At 38.5% G+C, this 25,514-nt stretch overlaps 1 protein-coding gene across 3 annotated transcripts in view; it reads left to right on the top strand.

The window, feature by feature from the left end:
* The first annotated feature begins 5,695 nt into the window (after positions 1–5,695).
* PAXBP1 (PAX3 and PAX7 binding protein 1) overlaps positions 5,696–25,514 on the top strand; it is a 34,972-nt gene continuing 15,153 nt past the window's right edge. Inside the window, exons 1-10 of one of the 3 annotated variants that reach the window (XM_057545328.1) lie at positions 5,696–6,274; positions 7,718–7,846; positions 13,071–13,277; positions 14,826–15,047; positions 15,574–15,677; positions 16,588–16,805; positions 17,314–17,503; positions 21,091–21,214; positions 24,632–24,731; positions 24,819–24,934. In XM_057545328.1, the coding sequence (XP_057401311.1) occupies positions 5,932–6,274; positions 7,718–7,846; positions 13,071–13,277; positions 14,826–15,047; positions 15,574–15,677; positions 16,588–16,805; positions 17,314–17,503; positions 21,091–21,214; positions 24,632–24,731; positions 24,819–24,934 (1,753 nt within the window). In that variant the 5' untranslated portion in view covers positions 5,696–5,931. The remainder of the gene's footprint in view (positions 6,275–7,717; positions 7,847–13,070; positions 13,278–14,825; positions 15,048–15,573; positions 15,678–16,587; positions 16,806–17,313; positions 17,504–21,090; positions 21,215–24,631; positions 24,732–24,818; positions 24,935–25,514) is intronic. The other 2 variants (XM_057545331.1, XM_057545330.1) reach the window with 2 other exon arrangements.

Genomic DNA, 25,514 nt, shown 5'->3' with positions numbered 1-25,514 from the left:
TGTGGGATCTAGTTCCCTGACCAGGGATCAAACCCGGGCCCCCTGCATTGGGAGCGCGGAGTCTTACCCACTGGGGCGTCAGGAAAGTCCCCAACTCTGTTGTCTTTAATAACGTATCTGCTTTTGACTTTTTCCCCAAGAAGGAAAGACAGTAATGTACAAATGATATTGCGCTAACAGAGATAAGTGAGTTCTCTCAGAAAGGATGCATCACTATTTTTGCTTTTGCATTGGTTGTATAGTTCTTAGATGTATTCATAAAGTGTCCATTGTGAATGTAATATAAATATCATATAGGTACTATGATTATGAATTATATACTCTTTTACATTTTAACACTAGAAGATATAAAATACTAAACAGATAAAACGATTTCAGCTGCTCCTCATTTTGCATGAAATATTCAAAGAAAAGTTTACTAAAAGAGACATCCTGGAGCTACTAACTGTAATCATCTTGAAGGAAAATGCTCTACACAATCCCAGAAATCTTTCCACATTTACTAATGGTGAAGATATTTAAACTGGCCAGAGACTTCCCTGGTGGTCCAGTGGTAAAGAATCCGCCTTCCAATGCAAGGACGAGGGTTCGATCCCTGGTTGCGGAAATAAGATCCTACATGCTGCGGGGCAACTAAGCTCGCGAGCCTCAACTAGAGCCCGGGTGCCACAAACTGCAGAGCCCACGCGCTTTGGAACCCGTGCACCACAACTAGAGAGAAACCCGAGCACTACATCGAAGACCCCACGTGCCTCAACGAAGATCCCGCGTGCCGCAACTAAGACCTGATTCAGCCAAAAATAAATAAATAATAAATTAATAAATCTTTTTAAATAAATAAATAAATGGCCATTGGCACAAAGGAAAAAAATGAATCAAATTGAAATTTATGATTTTATATCTGTGGTTTTTGCATAATAATATCCTATTGACTTCTTCATAATATTAACTGCAATTGTAATAAAATTTTGGCTTTTTACATGTTTTATCTGTCTTCAGCACCTGACTAAAGATCCAGAAGGCGAAAGAACACACCTTTCCTGTTCATTATAACAACACATCTGCCTTGTTCATATTGATTCCTATTGCCTAGCATAGTACCCAGACCATAGCAGCTGCTCAATAAGTACTGTTGAATGAATGGATGATAATAGAATTACCCAGTCTAAGTAGAAGATGTATTTTAAAAATACTGAATAAGCTCAGTATTTCCATGCAAGGAAATAAAACATCGTTTACTTTTATGTTACTCTAAATTTGGATGAAGAGAAATTTCACCAACTTTCTTTTTGTTGAAGAAACTGTCATTTCAGAAAATGTAAGGAATAGCCATTACAGTTGAATTGCCAATACATTTATAAAAGTTGAGTGGCTTTCCACCAGGGATACTAATATGGCAAAAAACAATTTTTTTTTAACTTTTATAAGTCTGACTCTTTTAAATCTGGATCCCATCAATAATCATGGTTTGACTGAAAAGATAATCTTACTGAATTAGATACAATGGCTAAATGCAGTTTGAGACAGAGAATATAGAAATTTTCTAACATTTTTAAGAGGACCATTTACCTGCTCTGGATGGAGATACTTGTCCCTCTTTACTTACAATAACTATATACTTGCAAGGTAAAGAGCTTTCCTCACTTTAACCCACTACTTAAATGTCAGTGAGCATACCTCTATGAATATCTTAAAAAAAGAAAAAAAGGAAGAAAGAAAAGCTCCTCTCTGAACAAAAGCTATAACTGAAGAGTTATTAAGTTGGATAAAATTACCATTACTACAAAATTAAAATAACTCTTGTTTATTTCGTTAGAACTCTTTGGTCCTAGTGTTCTTAGCTTTTAATTAATGGAAATAAACTTGAACTACTTTAAGCAAACATGCACACAAACAAAACATCATCAACGACAAAACAAAACAAAAAGACATTTATTCTAAGGATTCTGGGGGTATCTAAGGGAACCCACAGACAGGAGTGCAGTCCTGCTTTAAGAAGAGTTGAGAATAGGAACCGGGAAAGGCACGAGAATCCCATATGCTATCCTTTTTGTCCTCTTCTGCTTTCTAGCACATCTGCTTCATCCTTCTCTCCTGATACACAGACTAGCTTTCTCAGCTCCTGAATTGACATGGTAATTTATGGCTTTCCTGCAGCTTCTGAGTTCACTACAAGTCCAGCCACAAGCAGGGACTCACTGTCTCTGTTTCAAGTGCAAAATCTTGGGAGAACGTGATTGGCCTACCTTGGATCAGGTCCCCATCCTTTGCTTAGTCAGTACAATGTAACCAGGCTTCCAACCTTCGCTGGGTGGGGTGCCTTTCTCCCAGAGAAGGCAGTTCCCAAAGGCAGAGGGGGAGGTATCTATAACTACTTTAAGAACTAATCTACCCAGTAACTTATAACAAATGTCTTGTGATCTTGTTTTGAGAATAAAGAGATGTAAACTGTTGAAAATATTGATTTATATCAACATAGGGTAAAACATTTACCACTAATTAAATACACAGATAATGTCTAGTACCATTCAGTCAACAAATATTTATTGCCTACTGTGTGCCAGGCACTATGGTAGGTACTCTGAAGCTAGCAGTGAACAAAACATAAAATCTCCTCCCCCATGAAGCTTACATTTTACTTTAAGTTAATGCAGAGCTGTCTTTGCCAAGGCAAGGGCTCACATAATTTAATTAAATAATTAAATGATTTCTTCAGCTTTTTTTTTTTTCCAGAACAGAATTATTGAGTTATAGTTTTAGGAAGAAAAGAAAACTTTGTAGATCAGGGATTCATAGACTATTAGATTAGACTATTATTTAGACTATTTATTTGCCTGCCAAATAAAATTTTTAGATAAAATAAACAATTTGGGAGGACTCATTGCTTTCACTATTTAGTTTGCCAAATAAGGGTATAAAAACAAACACACTACCATATACTATCATCATTATTTCATATAAGGAAAGAGATTTCAGTATCTTAACATGGAAAGAGAAAGACAATCTCTGAATAAAGGACCATTTTTTCCCCCCAAGACAGGACATCTGGCTACTCTACATGAACAGACTGTTCTTACTCTTCTCATCTGGCAGCTGCCTAGGGAAAACTTCACAGGTTCATAGACCTGAATTTGGTAACTATCATTCCAGACTACAGAGTCTGAGTCGGCAAATAAAACAAAAGTGGTTTGCCTTTTTTGTCTGAATTTATGGGCCAGTTAATCCATGTAAAGTCATAATTTGGTGGAAAAAAAAACACCAACTAATCAGAATTATTGCTTGGAAAGATAACTTTAAAAAAGCACTGAACTAACTGATTGATTCAAACAAAATGATGGATGTAAGAGTTCTAAGGAAGCAGTCTTTGTCTTCCCAGATACTAAAAGCACTCCAACATTAAATAGTGATGACACACTTGGGACTTCCCTAGAGGTCCAGTGGTTAAGACTCCGAGCTTCCACCGCAGGGGCCTCGGGTTCGATCCCTGGTGCAGGAACTAAGATCCCACGTGCCATGCAGCATGGCCAAAAAAAAAAAAAACATAGTGATGACATACTGTATTCAATAAACAAATTAGTCAGTTTAATACTCAAAGCACAGAGCATTTTATAAAATAATTAGTTTCAGGTAATATACTGGATGACAGGCAATTAAAGCAGCTACTCAGTTTCAGGAATATAATTTCCACAGGGTCTATAACCTCTAGAAGGACCTTTGGCTTGCTTTGGCAGCAAGGTAACTTCTAACAGTTTAACTTTGCCCTTCAATTACCTGAATAGGTATGTTGTCAAAGTTATAAATACATGTTGTCTTTTAATTTGTTAGCTTGCTTTAAAACGACCAGTGTTCTCCTCTCTACCCATATTCAACCACCACTTGTACAGTGGAAGATCTTTTTGAGGTTTTAGGCCAAAATATTAAATAGTCTTTAAGTCCTCTGGACCTTGTCTTTGTTACCTCTACCCTAATCAAGTTACTGCAAATCTGTCTCTTGGCTCTGGAGTTGGTGTCTAGAGGCTGACCAGGCACAATTTGAATCTTTTGTGATAGGAATTGGAGTTCAATTTCACCAACAAAACACTGTTGGAATCAGAACTTAAATCAATGCTGAATAGCCAGAATATAAGAACTTAGAGTAATTTGAGTAGAATGGAAGCTAGATGTTATTAACTTTCCCTATTAACTGGAAGAAAATGTTACAGAGGACGCTCTCAGCCTAGATCATCTTGCCAGTTTCCAGAAGTGAGTCATGGGTGGGCAGATCTCAAATCCAATCAAAGAAAACCAGAGGCAGATGTGTATGACATAGAAATTCTTGAGCTTGGGATCTTTTTCAGCTTGGAACTTAAATCTCAAGTGAAATTTTGACAGGATGGTGTAGGCAAGTAGGCACTTTGGTAGGAGCACAGACTGGCACAGCTGCTATACAGAACAGCTTAGAATTAGCCAAATTACAAACGCACACCTTTGGATCTAGCAATTCCAATACTAGTTCATCCTACTAGTGACCATTTTTCGAAGCTTCTCATTGCAGCATTGATTATTACAGCAAGACTGGAAATAACATTAATACCAATTTTTTAATGGGACTGGTTAAATAGATTATGGTACAATCTAACAATGGATCACTATGCAGGTGGGTATTAGAAGAGACAACGTTTTAAGAACAGATATGAACTGATCTCCAATTTATGTTAGACTAAAAATGCACTGTTTGCACATTGTGTAAAAAGGGTAATTCATAAAATATACATCTTTGCTTTTATGTTCATAGAATATCTCTGGAGGATCATTAGAAACTTTTAACATTGCCGGCAAACTGGAAGGCTTCTAAGGATGGGTGGCTTTTTTTCACTATATGAATGGATGCCCCTTGTTACCTTTTGAATTTTGAGACAAGAAAATTCGCATATATGCACACAGGTGAAGGAAAAGGCCCTACGTTTGGTGGCACAATGAGAAAGCCGGTGAGTTCCACTTCAAAGTCAAATACCCGGTTCCGCCCTTGGCAGTTAAGATTGTTACTCTGTGACACAAGTCTGAAATGTGTCACAACCATCTCCAACCCTCAAGTCGATTTTTCCTTCCGTTTGTTTCTGAAATCAGCCAGGTTTCGGAACTGCTAGCAAACCTGGCATTCTTTCGGAAACACCAAAAACACTTTTGCTTTCGTTGTAACAGAGGGAAGGTGGCTAAAATATCAGGCCAAGGAACATTTCATCCTAAATGAGATTCAGTGTTTTTGAAAGTGCTCGGTAGCGATAAAGCTGTAGACATACGAAGTATTACTCAGTAGAATTAGTCATAATTATCATACCACACCTCAATTCAGTCTCGAGAGTAACATCTCGCCCTCCGGATTGCACTTTCCCTCGCCAAACCTGGCTTCCCCTTCTGGCTCCGCCCCTCCTCCCTCCCCTCCTCCTCCTTCCCCTCCTCCTCCCTCCCCTCCTCCTCCTTCCCCTCCTCCTCCCTCCCCTCCTCCTCCTTCCCCTCCTCCTCCCTCCCCTCCTCCTCCTTCCCTATTTGCCCCTCCCAGCGCTTGGCGGGAGGTTTCCTCGCGTGACTACGTAAGTGCGGAAGGCGCACTGCAGCTCCCTGGGCTGAGGGACGGCAGGGTTTACTCTGTCCTCTCATCTCTATGGTCCTCTTTGTGACCCGTCGGATAGCACCGGAGTCCCAGAGTTCCATGCCGATAGTCCTCCACGCCGACAGAGGACAGTGCAAACAGCTGACGTTCTCGCGAGAGGCGCGGAGTTCTCTCCAAGTACTGAGAGCGTGAGCGCAAGAGGGCTCAGGGGGTGCGCTGTCGCTGGAGGGAAGACGCGACGCGGCTGAAGCTTGGGGGAGCGCGCGTGCGCCTTCGCCAGTTCTGCGCTGCAGGGGCCGCCGTGTGAGAGCCGGTGTGAGACCGACGTGCGGGCCGCGGGAATGTTCCGAAAGGCCCGGCGAGTGAACGTGCGTAAGCGAAATGACTCGGAGGAGGAGGAGCGAGAGCGCGATGAGGAGCAGGAGCCGCCGCCGTTGCTGCCGCCGCCGGGCACCGGCGAAGAGCCGGGCCCCGGCGGCGGCGACAGGGCCCCCGGGGGGGAGTCGCTGCTGGGCCCGGGGCTGCCGCCTCCTGCCGCGCTGACCTCGGGCCCCGGGATTGAAGCCGGGGGCTGCTTCCCGGGAGGCGCGGAGCCCGGTAACGGGCTGAAGCCGCGCAAGAGGCCACGAGAGAACAAAGAGGTGCCCCGGGCCAGCCTGCTCAGCTTCCAGGATGAGGACGAAGGTAACCGCCGCGCTTCGACCTCCCAGATCCCGACATTCCTACCCTGCGCATCCACCTCGAGTCCCCGCATTCCCTGGACTCCCAGCCTCAGCCCCCGGGAACGGAGCCCCTTCCCGCCCGACCCGCTGCACAGTGTCCCCGCCTCCGGCCATCTGCTCTGGCTGGGGACGTGTTCCCGCGCCGCCACCAGCCTTTTCTTAACTACCGCCTCCTCTTCATCGTCCTCCCGTGCATCTTCTATTCCTGGATCTCAGATCAGTCATTCTGAGTTTTTCAAGTGAAAATTCGGTGTTCCCTGTCCTGCCTCTTTTAACTGGCGGGTGTGTTTTAGGGAGAACTCGAGTCAGGTCCCCAGACTGCTCTTGGCACGTTCTCTGAGCCCTCTGTAGGTCATCGTGCCCACGCCTTTTGCCATCCTCGTCCTGGTTAGACATCCTTGACCAGGAAGGCCGGGTGTGTAAGGAGGAGTACTCGGTCTGGGAACAGACGCCCGGAGTTGAAGCACTGGTTCTGAGTCACCTTGGGCCAGTCCCTTGCGATCGCGGAGCCTCAGTTTACCCATAAAAGTAAACAGGGGTACAGATGTGCGGCCTTCCTCGCATTGACATTTGGACAATGAAGAGAGACAGTGTAATGGTATTTCAGGGCAGTTTATCCAATCTGGTGTGAGGGACCAGGCTGCAGTGGATTTAGATTTCTGATCGTAAATGAGCCTTAAATCTTAAACCATTTTACCTCCCGAATTGTTGAGTGTGTGTTTATATAACCCAATTAAGTCCATGTTATGAGGCATCTCGACGCGGGATGCTTTCTTGTTTCCAGTAATAGGCAGTTTCTCTTTGGCTTTCCTGTTGTTTTTTATCTTACGTTTGAGAGGAGTACAGCCACATTTTTGTTTTTAATGATACAGGGACAACTTGGTAAAGTGTTTGCATTTGACTTTTAAAGTTTTCAAATCAAGGATGATGGATACGTCATCAAAACTTATTTTTGAAAAGTGATTAGCTCTCAGCTTAGTCTTGAAATAACAGTATGTCAGTTTGTGATGGATATAGAGTTACTCAGATTTGACAGCTCTGTAAACTAGCACCTTTTGATTTTGGGTATTTTGTTTCAGATACCTTAATAATATGATAATCAGGTGCTTTTTCAATGACTTTTTTTTACTCCTGAAATAGATGATTCAAGGAAGACAGTAGGACACAGGAAAATTTTTTGCAGTTACATGGGTTTTGCCTTTTAAAAAGTCTCAAATTGGCCTTATTCCAGATTAATTTATGAAGTTGACTCAGTTTTTGAGAACCTATTACAGATTTGAAATAATTTCAAGTTATGTAATGATTTGGCGTGTATGAGTATATATTTGGAAGAATTTGAAAGTTAGAATGGAAAATACTGTCTGAAAATGGTTACTACAGACTTGGTTTAATTTCTTTTCTTAAGAAAATGAAGAAGTTTTCAAAGTGAAGAAATCAAGTTATAGCAAAAAGATAGTAAAATTGCTTAAGAAAGAATATAAAGAAGATCTTGAAAAATCGAAGATTAAGACAGAAATCAACTCATCAGCTGACAGTAAGTACCAAACGAATACGATTCTTTTGAAATGACAAAATGAAACTCTTCTCTCACAGGGATTGAATGCATTTGGTATATATAGTGAACTTGTTCAGTTGACTTTGTCGTTGTCAAGGGTACAAATTGAGTAACGATACAGTTCTTTTGTTTAATTATAACACAGTTGCATTGTAAATGCATTTTTTAAAAAGACAGAACCATTGCCACTGGAATGTTTCTGCTGCAGTGACTAAATTGTCTCCCAGTTTTCCTACTAGTTTTCCAATTGCTGTTGAACAGAGAAGGGAGGTTTCCCACTTAAACCTGAGATACAGGTTTATTCCTATTTGAAGGAGTACTGTGCAAATTCCCGTACTTGTATTTTGCAGAGACAAGTTTTTGATTCCTTTGGTGTTATTTACACAGTTAGTTTAATTCTTAGAGAACTTTTAGGAATGCCCTAAGTCTAATGTTGATAATACTCCCATTCAGCAGCCTTGTCAGCTACACAGATGAAGACTCCTCAGTGTGTGGCCCCTTCCTGCATTGTACAGACATCTCTCATGTCCTCTCACAATCTAAGTTAAAATTTCTAAGCAGTTATTTGTCCTTAGGAAAGTGGTTCCATTATAATATGCTAATATGAGTTATTCTCGTGCAAGTGCTTTAGGGAAATCTTTTTATTTTATGGAATTAAAGATAGAATTATTATTTCCCAGTTCTCCACTATAGGCTTAATGTGGAAAAGTATGTCCTTATATCTCAAATTTACAATCTTATTTTGGAGACAGCATCACTTAAATGTATAACTGGACCCAGTATTTGGCAAAGTGTCCGATGAAGGTTAACTACATTTTTTTTTAGAGGTGGGTGAAGGAATGCTTCATAGATAAAGTGGAATTTGAAGCCAGCTTTTTGATAATTTAAATACCAAAGGCTAAGGGAGGTATGGGGATATTAAAGATTAATGTGGCCTAGGCTGTTTTCGAAAAGAGCAAGTATGCCTGATAGGCCAAAGTAGACGATTTGTGGAGGAAGCGGAGGTTTAGGGTGAAAGGTACCTTGCTGACAGATTGTGAAGGATGTTTAGTGTCTAGTAAGGGATTTAGGGTAGCTGTTTCAGTGGCCTGCAAGATGCCAACATGATGAATGCCTTTTGAAATCTTAACCTGGTATTAGCATGCAGCATGGATTGGCACAGGGAGAGATTGGAGGCCTAAAGCAGTTTAAATGCAAGGGCCAGCCTTGATCCATTAATAGTGGGTTTAAAAAGGTCTCAGTTGAGCAAGACTGAGGCTTTTCCTGACTCGGTGGGAAACTGTGGATGAGTTAACAATGTTTGCTGTGGGTGTGGGAAAAGAAATAGAAAAAGATTATTTGAGAAGTATTGCAAGGGAAGAATTGGTAGACCTAATGTATGAGTCAGCTATTGGATTTAAAAGAAATAGTCAGATTTGAGCTTTTGTGCCAGGTGACTGAGAGAATAATTATGTATGATATACAGAAGTAGGGAATGCAGGTGGGAGGAGGAGGGTTTTTAGGGGAACTGATTATTTTGGACTCTAGGAAGCTGCTTCATTTTTTCCAGATCTCTTGAGAACCAACTGTGTACGATGAAATCGAACAAGGAAGGTCAGGAAAAGTGAGAACTGAGAAAGGACCATTTACTGTTGGGTTAAGAAATTGAAGCAAGTACAAGGTTTTTTTTTTAAAGGATTTTCTTATTTATTTATTTATTTATTTATTTATTTATTTTTGGCTGTGTTGGGTCTTCGGTTCGTGCGAGGGCTTTCTCCAGTTGCGGCAAGCGGGGGCCACTCTTCATCGCGGTGCGGGGACCGCTCTTCATCGCGGTGCGCGGGCCTTTCTCTATCGCGGCCCCTCCCGTCGCGGGGCACAGGCTCCAGACGCGCAGGCTCAGCAATTGTGGCTCACGGGCCCAGCTGCTCCGTGGCATGTGGGATCTTCCCAGACCAGGGCTCGAACCCGTGTCCCCTGCATTAGCAGGCAGATTCTCAACCACTGCGCCACCAGGGAAGCCCCAAGTACAAGGTTTTTGAAGCCACCTTCTGTGACCTCTTCTATCTTCTACTTTCAGATAACGGATTTCCTACTCACCCAATAACTCAATGAATGTCCTCCCCAAAGGTGGAGCCTCTGTGTCACATAGGTCGTCATCCCTGAAGGGATGGCGCTCTGTAGCTCTCTTCATTCATCAAATCACAATCCCAGACTTTTCCTACCCCAGCCCTCCTTAGACAGGCAGAGGTGCATTAACTTGAAAACAAGGGTAGTATCAATCTACTTCTGTGATATTCCTAAAATAATGAGTTTACGTTTAAACTTGAATTTGAGTGGAAATGGCCAGTGAAGAGTTGGAGATGTCGATTTAGATACGGTGCTCACTGAGGTGATAATTAAAACCAAGAGTAAATGGAATTGATGAGGGAGTAGCATAAGGGAAAAATTCCTGAGGACCAAAGACTTCCACCTGTAATAAGCATACACATAGAGAAGAGGGTTTACTGAAGAGAGAAAAAGAATCATAAAGTCCAAAGGAGAAAAGATCGGAAAGTTTCAAGACGATGATTGTCAGTTGTGTGAAATAGTATCAGAAGGGTCAGGAAAAGGAAGGGCTGAGGAAGGGCTATTGACAGGGTTGCTGTTTTTTTTTCCGGAGGAGGGCATCTGGCAAAAGAGACTAGTTTACTTGCCAAGCTCTGTGCCTGTTCGGAGGAAGGAACATCTTTTACTAAATTGCTCAGTGGTACTGTATGAATTAGCAGTGGCTGCAGCCTTTGGGTTAGTCGGTGAGCTTGGAATGGGAGAGATCAAAGGCTGTTTGCCAGGGTTGCGGCACGCCAGTTGGTGAGGAAGCGGGGGGTAGCAGGTCTGCGCTGCTGCTTTGGGAAGTTTGGCAGAGAGAGAAGGAAAGGACAGTAGAGAAACAATTGGGGTCAAGTAGAAGTTCTTTTGCTAAAGAAAAGCCTGTGTGTCTTTGTAGACAGAAGAGAGGAGAGGGAGAGCCTGACCCCCACCCACCTCCTCCTTTCAGATGATGTTAAACTCCGACTCTGTCCAAATGAGTTCACTTCCATTTTCAAATTTGGAGCAATCATAATTTCAATTTATATATTCTTAATAATATTATGACCAAGAATTTTCTCGCATTAATTTGTCAGTGTAGTTTGTTGTCTAAAATCATGTAATCATCCAAATGATACATAGTTACACCACTATTAACTAGACTTGCATATATCAGTGTTTATTTCCTTGTGTTAAATGTATACTTATAAATAAAATAGCGGCAAATCTAAAAAAAAAAACATTCAAAGTAGAGAGAATATTTGTGACAGCAAGTTTCTTAAAGTAGTAGAGAAGTTGAGGCCCAAGAGGAGCCTAGAAAAGATTATTTAGCATCTCTTTTTATTAAGCTGTCTGGAAGGATAATATATGACCAAGTAACAAAAATTCACCTGTCAACCATGTTTTGGACTTGTATTTGCTCAGTCACAAGCAAATACGTATCAACTTATTGAAACACTGAATCTTTTGAAGTCTGCAGAAATCTTTTTCTGGGCATATCTGATCTAATAAACCTTCTTGTAGTTCTGTTTTGTCTATAAAAAGCCATTGATGTAGCGTAGATTGAGAGCAGAAGGAAATGGGTAGTTCTTGACTACATCTATCTTTATACATCTGATTAAACTGAGTTTTAAAATCTCATAGCCTCAGAAGTCACTTCAGAGGGAGTCTGTGGCTAACGAGGTAGGATGGTAAATTTAAAAAATTAAAGAGCCTTAAAGCAGAATGACCTAAATCTTCTCAGTAAAGCTGGGGGGGCGGGGAGTCATTATCCCCAGCACTCTCCTTTAGGGAAGTAGAATATGGTTTGAGAAGAATTAAGAACTTTTGAAGCACTTTTGGGGAGGGAGGGGAACATGCTAGGGAAACAACAGAAGTTCACCTTTCATATTTAGAATGAACTTTTGTTTTACTCTTCCATTATATTCATGGTGCCTCTTGTGTGCATTGCCAGGTTCAGTGCTTCAAGGTGAAAAACACTGATTTTCTGAGTTTTGCCTGGGATGGAAGGTGTAATAGGACTATTTAGTTGTAAGTAAAGTAAACCGTTTGGTGTAAAGTAAACCACTGTAACAGTGGTGCCTCCTGGAACCCTGTGGCAGGAAGGTAGTCTTGAAACTGGCCTCGGGAATGGCCTGAGAACTAGAGAGCTCTCTTCTCTGTCCACGTGGCCAAGTACGGCTACTCCACAACTCCCTTCCTAGTTTGCATGTGGTTTTTAGTGCCACCTAGTCTCTGACTTGTCTCTGTGTCCCGATTCCAGATTGCCAGAAAAATCAAGTTTAGTCACACATCCACTCTTTTTTTTTTTTTTTTTTTTTGTTTGTTTGCTTTTTAAATTTATTTATTTATTTTTATTTTTGGCTGTGTTGGGTCTTCGTTTCTGTGCTAGGGCTTTCTCTAGTTGCGGCAAGCGGGGGCCACCCTTCATCGCGGTGCAGGGGCCTCTCACTATCGTGGCCTCTCCTGTTGCAGAGCACAGGCTCCAGACGCGCAGGCTCAGTAGTTGTGGCTCACGGGCCTAGTCGCTCCGCGGCATGTGGGATCTTCCCAGACCAGGGCTCGAACCCGTGTCCCCTGCACTGGCAGGCAGATTCTCAACCACTGCGCCACCAGGGAAGCCCAACACACATCCACTCTTAAACGTTCAGTAATGGCAATGGGGTCAGGGGCTTACACAGTGTAAATGTGACTTATGGGTCTCAACCCTTCAGATGATGGGTGACAAATGGCTGTGAACTGAGACGATGTCGCATAAAGTGTTCATTACAGAGAGGTATATCTGGTCTATAATCTTTGTTCTTGATAGAAAGCTGCCTCAAATGGGTTTAGAGTTTAACGAAACACTGACATGTAAAGTGAAATAATGCTTCCAAGAGGTTTGAACAGTTACCTATGAGAGTTTAGAGGGAGAAACAGTTAGTTTTGATAAACTAGTAAAATTTTGATAAAATTAAAGGTAGCGATTGGGCAGGGCCTCATGCATCCCTGCGTCCCCTGTATTGTTGTTACCTCCCAATTGTGTTTATTGTGATTATTCATTTTCACACATCAGTGGTTTTAGTTTTTTATAAACAATTAAAATAGTTCAAGCTTTTATGAATTGAGCCCATAATTGCATTAGAAGTGACTCCTTAATTTATGGATCTTGTTTTAGATGTATTTTATTACTCTTTTCAAAAATTAGACGAACCTTCTTTGGACAAAACAGGTCATGTTAAGGACACCAGTCAAGAAGATGGAGTTATCATCAGTGAACACGGGGAAGATGAAATGGATATGGAAAGCGAGAAGGAGGAAGAAAAGCCAAAGGCTGCCGGAGCCTTTTCAAATGCTTTATCTTCTTTGAATGTTCTCCGTCCAGGTGTGTACTTGCAAATTCTCCTTAGAACTGAAGTAAGCCCTCAAGAATGAGCCGTCTGTAAAGATGGTCATTAAGGAAGGAGTTAGCTAAGTGGTGTTTCTCATGACATCCCTGTTTGAAGCCAGGTTGTTTCGTTTTGCAAATACAGAAAGTAAGAAAACTAGAAACTTCCCAACTTTCCAAGTTCATTCTCAAACAGGCAGTTTTATTATGAAAGCAAACGTAGGGCTTCAAGTCAGTGGTACTAAAGGCCTTTTTTTATGTATTTCAGATTAAGATTTTAACTTTTTTAAGAACTGCTACCAAAAGCAAAATTGCTGCTAGTTTTATGTTCACACTTTTTTTTTTTCTTTAACTTTTTTATGGAAATTATTTGTAGATCTATTCACTGGCTAATCAGCTTTTGAATAAATAAATGCTTAGTAGCCAAATTTAAATTATGAAGAGAAACCATTTAACTCATTATAAAATCTAAAAATACTTACTCTATGGGAATTCCCTAGCGCTTTCACTACTGTGGGCCGCGGTTCAATCCCTGGTCGGGGAACTAAGATCCCACAGGCTGCTCAGGGTGGCCAAAAAATAATAATAATAAATTTTAAAAAAATAAAAATGCTTACTCTGGGTTTGTAAAGTTGTGAAAAGTTATGTACATAGATCTAGTAGCATTCTAATTGGTACAGTCTTTATGGGAAGCAGTTGGACAATATGAATCAGTAGATTTCAAAAGTTCTTAGTCTTTGACCCTGTAATTCCATAGCTAGAAGTTTATCCAAGGAAATAATGTTTTTATTGCAATGTTATTTGTAATGAGCAACATTTAGAAAATGTCTAGCAGGAGAGAAATGGCTTAGTAAGTTAAGGTGCATTTACATGATGGGATATTACATAGCTATTTAAACAACAATTAGAAAAGTAGCAAGGCATTAATTTTTACTGTAGGTGAAAATGTCAATTAATTTGATTATGTAGTAGATTATGCTTTATTGAGTGAATGTTGTAAACCACTAAAAATTATGTTTATGCAAAACAACATGGGGAAAAGCTTATGTTTTAATATGAAGAAAAAATTAGATACAGAATTATATATTCAGTGTGCTTACACGTCAACTGAAAACTATTTGCAAGAGAAATATACTATAAATCTCATAGTGTTTTTTAAGGTTGTAAGATTGTAGATCCCTTTTTTGTTTTTATTTGTTTTCTGGTTTAGTAATAATTGTGATTTTATTGCTTTTGTTTATTTCTTAAAAATGAAAAAATATACCATTAAAATAAAACTGCTTTGGTGGATTTTCCCTTCCCCCCCTTCCTGTACATATTGCCATTATACATATTTTTTAGTTTCCCTAGCGACTTTTACTTTCATTTAAACTAAATTAAAAATAAATCAGTTGTTTTGCAGGCACAATTTGGGAAGGGGGGCGGGGATGCCAGCAGATAACATTAGAACATCACCGTGACAAGGTTGTCTTGACGAGATTCACTTATCTTTCATATTTTCAAGAAAATAGAAACTTTATTCCCTAATATTGCATTTGTTTCCAGGAGAAATTCCAGATGCAGCTTTTATACATGCTGCAAGGAAAAAGCGTCAGATGGCCCGGGAATTGGGAGATTTCACTCCTCATGATAGTGAGCCTGGTAAAGGCCGCCTTGTTAGAGAAGATGAGAATGATGCCAGTGATGATGAAGATGATGATGAGAAACGCCGTATAGTCTTTTCTGTGAAAGAAAAATCACAAAGACAGAAAATTGCGGAGGAAATAGGTAACTTGATTTAATGGGACAGTAAGCCTGTTTCATTGCTATTAAATATAATTTGATACTACAATCAAATAAAAAGTGCCTATACTTATTTAACTATGTTTAATGTTAGAGAACTGTTCTTGCTTGGGTGTAAGTGTCTTATTGGAATTTTTTGAAAAGTGTAGCATGATTTTGGTAGCTAGTGTTTATTGAGCACTGTGTGACCAGTATTGTGCTAAGCACCTAACGTACATAAATATATGTAATTGGCTCTTCATTCTTAGGAGGCATTAGGTTTCCAGAGGTTAGGAAACATATCTAAGGTTTTAATCGTTACATTGATACTGCCTTCTGCTTAAGGTATGCCGTGTGTTAAGACAAGCAAAAGCAGAAGTATCAAATGCGAGAGAGATCATAATAGACGTTTTAACTTTAGTACGATTGAGTTAATGCCAATAGTTTTGCTTGATTTTTGTGAAATATCAGGGTAGCATCTCTTCCCTCGCTGTTTTTTTGGAATTATTTACTTTGCTGCTTATGGCTGTAGGTATTGAGGGGAGTGATGATGATGCTTTAGTAACTGGAGAACAAGATGAAGAGCTCAGCCGATGGGAACAGGAGCAGATAAGAAAAGGAATTAATATCCCTCAGGTAAGAACCAAAGAATTAAACTTCAAAAATTATAAAAAGAAATTAAAAAAATTTTTAGCTTATCTTGTTGAAGTAAAAACATACTGCACATTGAATTGATCCTTTGTCATTCATTCAAGTAACATAATGAGGAAAATTATATAAAGTTATGTATCCAGTAAGCTGTTAGAAGAAACTATATTAAATTTTGCTTTTTACCACCCAAATGATGGAAGACTTTCTGGTTTCCTAGGTAAGTGTTTCTCAAAGTGGTCCTTCAGCCAGCAGCAGCAGCATCATATGGAAGCTTGTTAGAAATGCAAATTCTCACCCTCCTGAGTGAGACCTAGTGCATGAGAAACCCTGGGGGTGGGGCCCTGCCATCTGTTTAACAAGTCCTCTGGGTGATTCTGTTGCTCCTAAAGTTTGGGAACCACTGTATAGATAAGGTGTTTCTTTCCTATAGAGCTTATTTTTTTCCGACTTTAAAAATTATTTTGTAGAAGATGAATTTCTCAGTAATGCAAAAATCTTATTGTATATGAAAAATATCTTCCTAAATAGTTATAACAATTTATTTTATAGAAGTAAGTAATACAGTGGAAATATCACATAAAATTTTTTTGGTTGCTAGTGTTTTGACACAATTTAATGTCCCTTCTAACTCTAAACTTCTTTGTTATTGTTTTCCCGAAAGTTACTAGAAATGAATCCAGTAATCCCATAAGAATTAGAAATGAATCCAGCCCTACTGTTACCTGATTTTGAGGAGCTCTGCAATTACTTATTTTAATTACATACTATTTGGAAAATGAGTATAATGTTTATTGTTAGTGGTTTTTTTGTTTGTTTGTTTAACACTAAAGGCATGGGATTTTTCTTTTCATAGTTTCAGCTACTAGTTTTAATATACATCCCATTTCTTTTCTAGGTTCAAGCAAGTCAGCCCACTGAAGTGAACATGTACTACCAGAACACTTACCAGACAATGCCTTACGGTTCATCCTATGGCATTCCTTATAGTTACACAGCCTACGGATCATCCGATGCCAAATCTCAAAAAACAGATAATACAGTCCCTTTCAAAACTCCCAGTAATGAGATGACTCCCGTTACTATTGATTTGGTAAAGAAACAGCTTAAAGACAGGTAGGGCAGATCAACTTCTTAAAGACCTGTCCTCTAGCTTTCCGTTCCCTCAGGCAACATGTAGTCTGGGGTAGCAGATGCAGAATATCGGCAAAGAAGATTCACTGGCCTATCTTCAAAAGCTAAACAGAAGATGACTTCATACTTTGTTCTGCTACCTTCTTGGATTACTTCTGTGGAAGCCTCGAAAAGTTTTTAAAAATACCACTCCATGATCTTGTTGAAGACAGTTCTGAATTTGCACCTCTTGGACTCTGAAAAAGTGTAGTCAAGATATGGGGGGAGAAACAAAACAGTGAGATTTTGGTTAGCCCACCAAATAACTTTATATGAAGTCTGTAAACTGCCGTTTTTTGAGGAAAAAAGCAGTACAGATGAAAAGATCCACTCCAAGCATTTTTATATTCTAATAGTGGAACTAAATGCATTATTATAAATATTGCAAGAGTCCTGACAGCATAGACTTCCAGATGTAAATGTGTTATATTTATCCTTTTCTGTTCTTAAGGTTGGACTCCATGAAAGAACTGCACAAAACAAATCGACAGCAGCATGAGAAACATCTGCAAAGCCGAGTGGACTCCACCAGGGCTATTGAAAGATTAGAAGGGTCTTCTGGGGGTATTGGTGAACGGTATAAATTTTTGCAAGAAATGCGAGGGTATGTCCAAGACTTGCTTGAGTGTTTCAGTGAAAAGGTAAGAATGCAAAAATATTAATCTCTTTGAATGAGGCAAAATTAAGGAGGTCTAGATTTCTATATTTCTCAGAAAATATCCACTGAATTCAACTTTAGAAGTGATGAAAAGTCATGCTTCATTTTCTCCACTTCATTAACAACCTTCTATCTTGGGGTAATCTAGTGCCTTGTAGAAAACAACAAAAGATAATTCAAAGCATATTTAAGTAAGACTTTGGCAAATCCTGCCTTAATTTAATGGTGGATTATTGGCCTGTCCTGAATTATTAAAATATAAGGGACTCATGAAATTTTCTTTTTTATGGTTCAGATCTAAACTTATCTTTAAACTGTTTCTACAAGTAATTCCAAATATGCATATAAAGTTGCAATATTTTATTAGCTTTTTTTTACTCTAGATAAAGTTGATTGCCATTGCTGCTAATAGCTTTCATCTAAATAAGCCTGTGCTTTATCCATTTCAGAAACCATTCATTGGCCATAATTTCTGTTAAGGTGTCATTTCTTCCAAGTTCATTTTTTTTAGTATGACAGTCAGCTGGCACAATTATTTGCATCCTATTGTACCATTTGTTTGCGTTTTTTGTTAGCTGCACGCAGAATCCTTTTCTGAAACAGCCTTTTAATTGATTTTTCTTGAAGATAAATGTTATTGTTTGATGCATTGGTTTATAGGCATTTGTGGACTTCACAGCCTTTTCTTTAAAAAAAAGTAAAATCATGGTGCTTTTGAATATCCTGTCTCCATAAACTTTCAACTGATACAGGATTAGAAGGCACATTTTCTGTTATTCTTGGCCATATGAGTTAGCATAGAATCAGTAAGCATACAGTATTTTAACTTTTTATTATCTCCATTGATTACTTCAGTATCTTAAGGCCAAAGGCTGGCTAAAGAACAGTGCCAAACTGTGTCTTCCAAATGGATCTTAATGGTTCCAGCCAGTCTGGTCAGATCCGCCAAGTCTTCTCTGAAGGATTCATGTTCTTGTCCTGATCACCTGATTTGTGGAGAAGCAGCTACATTCTAAGCTATGATATCCCTTGTGGCAGGTCTGTGGCTTAGGGTGACAAGTACAGGGGTGAGAAAGAAACATAAGTTTGACTCTGCAGAGGGGCTAGAGTCAAGAGGGGAAGTGGACATAAATGTCGGAGCTGGCAGTTGTGTCCTTCCTACTAATAAAGCCCTTATGAGCCCAGGGGACATGGTGCTGGGAGCAGGTCTAATAACCTTTTGTGACTAGAGAAAGGATCTCTGTCTTAAACCATACTTTGTGAGATTTGTCCGTATGGAGCTTTTTCTTGAAGTATCTGGGTCTTTGCTTTGGAACTTACTGAGTAAACTTCCACGCTTGTAATTGCAAACTGAACTCTTAAAAAATATTGACAGTAATATGATCAACTAGATTGTACCATTCTTGAGTTAAAGAGACTAGTAGAATATCTAGTTCATAAAGTTTTCAATTGCTTACTATTTTAAAAACACTTAGTAGTGTACTTTCTCTCTCCTTGATTACCCTGTTCCTAGGGAGGTATCCCTCAGACTGTGCTAATACGTTTTTACAGAGTCACTTAGATAAATGTTTATGGAGCAGATCTTAAACTGTATCTATTATATAGTGACTACATTTTAATTAGAAGAGAAGTAGATAATTCCCTTTTAAATATGAGTATTTTATTTTGACATTTTCATATGCATTTGATTTTATTGAGTCTGCTGCTGAGTTAATAATGTCATAAGTTGTCATTTTGGAAATACTGAGGAATAATTGGATAGATTTGAATATTCATTCCAGTTATACTATAAAAATATTGTTTCAGGGTAAGACCATCAAAATATAAACATTCTTTTGTTTTTTTTCTCTTTTGTTATAAAAGTTTAAGTGGTTTTGAACTTAGATTTTTAATTATTTTGCAGATTATTTTAACTTTACATTGTTTTATTTTCCTGCAGTCATCTTCCTTCTTGTGTTCTTTGTCTTAAATTTGGCCTTGAAATAATGATAGTCAATAACAATTTCCAGTTTGGAGAGGGTAAAGAAATTGTCATGGTGCGCTCTTGTGCACTCTTGAGATAAATCAGTATTGTTAAGAAACATGAATGAGAGATGAAAATGTGTTTTAGGGTTTTTATTCTCAGTAGAATTTTCTCTGGGCTTTGTTAAAAGGCATTTTAATTACCTAAACAGGAAAATTACGTTATCGGAATTTTAACTATAAATTGAATAATTAAGGTTCTGTCTGATGCAACCTCAGGCGTGTAGCTCTTACAGTAGAGGAGTGTTAATAATCTCCAGGACTAAAGGAATGCATAGGTACATTTGTCTTTAGTCCTGCACAGTTTGAAAAAAATGAGGGGGTAGGTATAAGTGTAAGTCACAATAATATGACAGTAATTGCTTTAAAAATCGATTCTAGTTAATTTTAGAGTCTGTGGGCTCAGCTCATATCACCAAGATAATCAGTGCAGATTTGGGGACATTGTTGCCCATGGTGTGGCATATTAAAAAATAAAATAACTCCATCAGTTTGACCTTTCTGTGAACATTTGCTACTTTTGCAATGGGATCATGCAAGTGTATAAAATTGCTTTTATTACGGACATCTTTGTATTCCACCTGCCTTTTTCTATTTTCCATTTACAGTCTGTTCAGTTCAGGACGCTGCTATAACACTTGGTGCCAGTGTTCCCAAACTCTCAATAATGTGTTTTTTCATTTGCACTAACCATCAGGAAACTAGAATTTCTGGTTTCCTCAGGTACGTGTAGTGGTTGTTAGCGTTTTGTGAAAGTTTCATAGCATTTGGTTATAGCATAGGTATTTATAAAGAGAACGTTTTCTGGTTTTTCCTTTTAAGTTAGGTCTCATTCCGTAAGCCTTTTGTATTCCATATGAACCAAGTGAATGCTTAGCTGCGGCTATTAACCTGGAAAAATTTGTTGACTTTGTAAACTGACAATTTATACAAAGAATTTTATTATTTTACTTACAAATATGGAAAATTTTAAACATTTGATAGGAAGAGAAGAACTTTCTGAGTTTTAGATAGATTGATTTTAGACAGGTTAGTGATAGCTAGAAATTTTATTCACTGTATTAATGTAAATGAATGCAGTTCACGTTTTAAATGTGTAATAAAGCCACAGAGATGCCATTGCATCTTTTGGTATTACACAGCAATAATGGTTTATTTTAAACTACAAAAATTGGCAAGGGAGATCATGCTGCTAGAAAGTTAAAAATGGACTTTTAAAAAGGACTTTCAAGTACTTTATTCTAAAAGAAGCACTGAAATTTCTGACAATTCTTTACTCGCTCTCTTTACTAATGTTAAAGTGTTTAACCTAACCAAACTTTTGCTCCAATAACTAGGCACTGGACATTATAGCTCCATATATGGAATAAAAGAAGAAGTGGTGTTTCCCAGAAATCATAAAACTGAATTACTATTTGTGTTTCATTGAGAATTCATGATTATTCTGTCCAGAGGGTACTTTTTCAGAAATCCGGAAATAATATGGAACCCTCAAATATATAAGCAGCTGAGGAGTTTGGTGTTACGGAGTGTGTTGTATTTTTACAGGTGCCACTGATTAATGAACTTGAATCAGCAATACATCAGCTGTACAAACAGCGAGCTTCCCGCCTTGTCCAAAGACGACAAGATGATATTAAAGATGAATCTTCGGAGTTTTCAAGCCATTCAAGTCAGTCCATCTTGAAGGTTTTTATTATTCATTAAACAACCTTGTTTACTTAGTGCATCCTAATTGAAAATTAGACGTCTCAGAGCATTTTTTTTTTAAAGAAACAAATTTCCTTGCTCTTGTGTCAGGTAGATCTAAAATTAGCATGTGCTTGGATTGTGTTTAAGAAAATATAGCTTTGCAAAGGAACTCAAATCATGTACTAATAATATTCTATCGATCTTATTCGTCTTTGGGCATATTCTTTCATTCTTTATAGTAAAGACATCATCAGTATTTTATCTTAAAACCATATCTATTTGGCCTTAATTGATTTTCCCCCCATTTTAACACCAATACAAATGCTGTTGTTGATCACAACAAAGGTTTTGAGTTAGGGGCTGGGAAATTTTGTATGGGAGAGGGGGCTTTATTACATAACAAATGATACAACTCCAAGATTAGGGGAGTTTTGAGCTTCACCCCTTAGATAAAGCAAAATTTTTTGTATTTAAAATTTTTTTGTATTTTCTAGTTTGCCTCATATAGTGGGCTTTTTTTTTAGTAAGTCATTTGGTGCCTACACTTCTTGAAATTGTAGTGTAAAAATTTGGAAATTGAATTTATATTCCTTTCATTATGATGTGTGTTATGGAAAACCAAAATTAATTGGAAACATCTTATTAAATAGTTGAGCTGAAATTCTTTAACCAGACATTTTAAACATTTTAATTCCGCTTTTTCATTGCCCTCTATATTCTTGGGTGCTGTAATAGGAATTTTCCTACGTTGGATTTCTCGTGGCTTCTTTTGTCATCTCTTTGGGCCCTATGTCAGCAGTTCTTAAATGGAAGTGTACATCAGAATTACCCATGATATTAATTTAAAATGCGGATTTCTTGGTCCTGTCCCCAGAGATTCTTGCCAGGTCTTGGATGGTGTCCAGTAATCTGCATATTAAACAACCACCCCAGGTGTTCCAAGTGCAGAGGGCCCTGTTATTCTTTCTGAAAACCATGCTTTGTCATATAGTGTGTCCTCTAAATGAGAGAGACATTGAATCCCTGAGAAAGCATTCTGCTGTGTGCTGGATGGGTTTTGGAGCATCATAAAGAGGTGGTAACATAGCCGTCAGATGAGTCAGACTCAGATGTAAGCCACATGAATGGCTTTGACCTGTTTTTGCCATACACATTTAAATTGGATTAGTGCCATTTTGGGCACCTAAATAACTAATGCATCCCGCCCAAATCACTTTTGATCCAGACAGAACCAGATTTCTGGGGCAAATTACAGGTAATCATTATACCTATGACGAGAAGTAATTTCCTTTTAAGTTAAATGGTTGGGTGAGCTATGCATTTCATCAAATACTTTTTCCTGCCTATAATCTGTTCTTTATAATTTGGAGGTATTTACGTATATGGAATTTGAAGTAAGAATTGAATGATGGATGTTAATTAGATTGATAGCTGGAAAGAAGTGAAAGGTAATGAGAAAGTGAAAAGTATTGTCCTAGAGGGATTATTTATTAATTGCCGAACATTTGAGAAAAATTGCATGGGGTACTGAAGTATCAATTCTCTTTCTGATCTTTTTTTAAAGAAACAAAAATACAGCCAGAAATTCATTTGTTTAGATTTGTAAACACTTATCAGAGTTACTGCATATATAATTCTTACCGAGATGAAGGAGGCTATCTCTTGAATTATCTACTCTCTTATATCTCCCTCAATATATATTTTACAAAATCTGTAAATATAATAACATTTTAAGTATTTATTATAGTAGAGAATTTTCTTTAAAATATTTCTTTAATGAAGGGTAGCTCTTAAAGAGGCAGGAATCATTTCTGTAGTTTAGGACTTTTTAGCCAATTCATCTGGTGTGTAGTGGAGTTCCAGTTGAGGTAGAGCTGGGGCATCTTGTTTACTCTACTGATCTTTTTTTGTAATTTGAACTCGGGAACATACTTCCTAATATCCAAGCTATTTTGAAATATGAATGAAAAATTCAGTAAAATAGTCAACTTTTAAAAGTAGTAGGATCTAGGATAGTTAGGATACACTGAAGTGGATACCAGCTCAGTTTTGGTTTTATTTTTCCTGTTGCTGCTATCGGTGACACATCTTTGATATCAGGAAAAAAACTGTGGAAAAGCCTTAAATTGATGTCTTTCGTTTTGCACGTGATCTCCCCCTCCCCCACCACCACCCTTTGGGTTTTGTGCTTCTCGTTACTATCCTATGTAATACAGAATATCTCCATAGTGTAGAACTTAAATGTAGACATGAGGAAGCATCACAGACAGATGTTTCCCCCACTCTTCCTTCTACCCTAGGCAAGAGATTCGAAGATTCTTCTCTGGAGAAAGAGAGTGGGTCCAACGAAAAGACCATGAGACACTATAACGTCTGGGGGCCCCAACAGAAAGTTGACTTGTACCCAGGGATCTGATGGAGATGCCTCTGTTAGACAGCTCCCACCTACATCCACGAAATTTCCAACCTCATTCTTACATAGGAGGTAGTTAATGATCATGGTGAACAATACAAGCAATAGAACCAAAGGGACTGAGGAAACAAAGACAATGCAGGTGACAGTAGAAAATTTAAAACATAATTGCTGTCCTCAGGGAGATGTTGGAAGGGATCCTACGCGTAGCACAAGTAGAGGATGCTATAGAAAAGGGATGTTCTAAGAAGAATAGCCGTATCTCAGAAACTAAAAATACGGTAACTGAGATATAAATTTAAATAGGAAGGTTGAAAGCTAAAGCTAGAAAATTGCCCTAGAAATTAAAAAAAGAGAGATGGAAAATAGGGAAAAAAAGAAATAAGGGAATTGTGCTTTGAAAGTAGGGTTTGAGAAAGCACAACTTGGTCCTATCAGGTATGATTTTCAGTCTATATGTTGATTCTGCCCTTGTTCTTAAAGTAGTAATAGAGAATAAATTTCTACAAAGAAAAATTAGAATGAAATAGAATAAATGATTAAACTCCTGCAACAAAGCTGTTTTTTCATCCTTCCTACTTATGTCTCTGCTGTCCTATCATTTAACATGTGATGCCTAAGTTCGTCCTTAAAAAAGTAATGTATTATTTTTCCCTTTACACAAGTAATTTAGATTTTTAATTTATTTGATCATCATCATAGCATAAACTAGTTCTGTTACTTAGGCATAAGAACAGGGATTAAGCCCATTTGCATTTGTGTAGTGTTGTTGAACTCTCCATTTATTTTTCTCTTCCTTTTTGTGGGAACACAGATTAATATTGAGATTTGCTCTAAACTAGAAAACTGGCTGGTTTATCGGTTACTGCAGAATCCTGCTGTTGAGATTAGAAAGCAGTCTATCATTATGGCTTATTCTGTGCAAACTCTTTCCTCAAGATTGTTGAAGGAAGGCTTTTAATTTCAACCATTGTTGTTTTACAGATAAAGCTCTGATGGCACCAAATCTTGATTCCTTTGGACGAGATCGGGCACTGTATCAAGAGCATGCAAAACGTCGGATTGCAGAACGGGAGGCTAGAAGGTAATTCTACAGATGCTTGCTCTTGGTTTGTTTGTGAAGGGAGGAGTCTCTTTTATCTGGTTTGGGAACTTGATATTTGTTATTTAGGACTCGTCGTAGACAAGCCAGAGAGCAAACCGGTAAGATGGCAGATCACCTTGAAGGCCTTTCCAGCGATGATGAAGAAACGTCTACAGATATTACAAATTTCAATCTGGAAAAAGGTTAGACATTTATTTCGAAATGAGATTCATTGTCAATGTGCTTTCTCCTTGGCTGTGGTTTCCACCATGAAATAATTTGAAGTTTTGTGGCCTCTGCTTTAGAACTAGGCACTTTGGTTTAATTATAAAAACTTGCACCCATTTTTATTGATGAGTTCTCAAAATTAGTGGTAACACTTTGTTGTGGGGTTCATCTAGTACTTGCATTATAAATGATATTACTCTTTGAATCACAGAATTTTAAAAGTGACAAGAAAATGTTTCAGATCCCAGGGGCAGCCGTAATGCAGCCTGTCTGGTCTAGAAAGGTAAAGGTTGGCAGTAGGGCATTCAGCCCTAAAGGAAATTCCTGATTTGGGGAGCCCCGAATAATTCAATCAAAAGGAATAGTTAGTTCTGTTACATGAAGACATTTCCAGAAGGATCCCCAAGTAAAAGTCTTTATTCCCCACCACTGGCTGTGATTATTTGGAATTATATTGACTGCGAGCCCTTTGGAACTTAGTTGGATAAGCTTATTTTTTTCTCCCACTCTTTTTACAGTGAACATTTCCAAACGTACGGAAAATTGGAAAGAATA

This window comes from Balaenoptera acutorostrata, chromosome 4 (genome assembly GCF_949987535.1).
Source record: "Balaenoptera acutorostrata chromosome 4, mBalAcu1.1, whole genome shotgun sequence".
Lineage (NCBI taxonomy): Eukaryota > Metazoa > Chordata > Mammalia > Artiodactyla > Balaenopteridae > Balaenoptera > Balaenoptera acutorostrata.
This window is presented reverse-complemented; position numbering and strand designations above follow the sequence as displayed.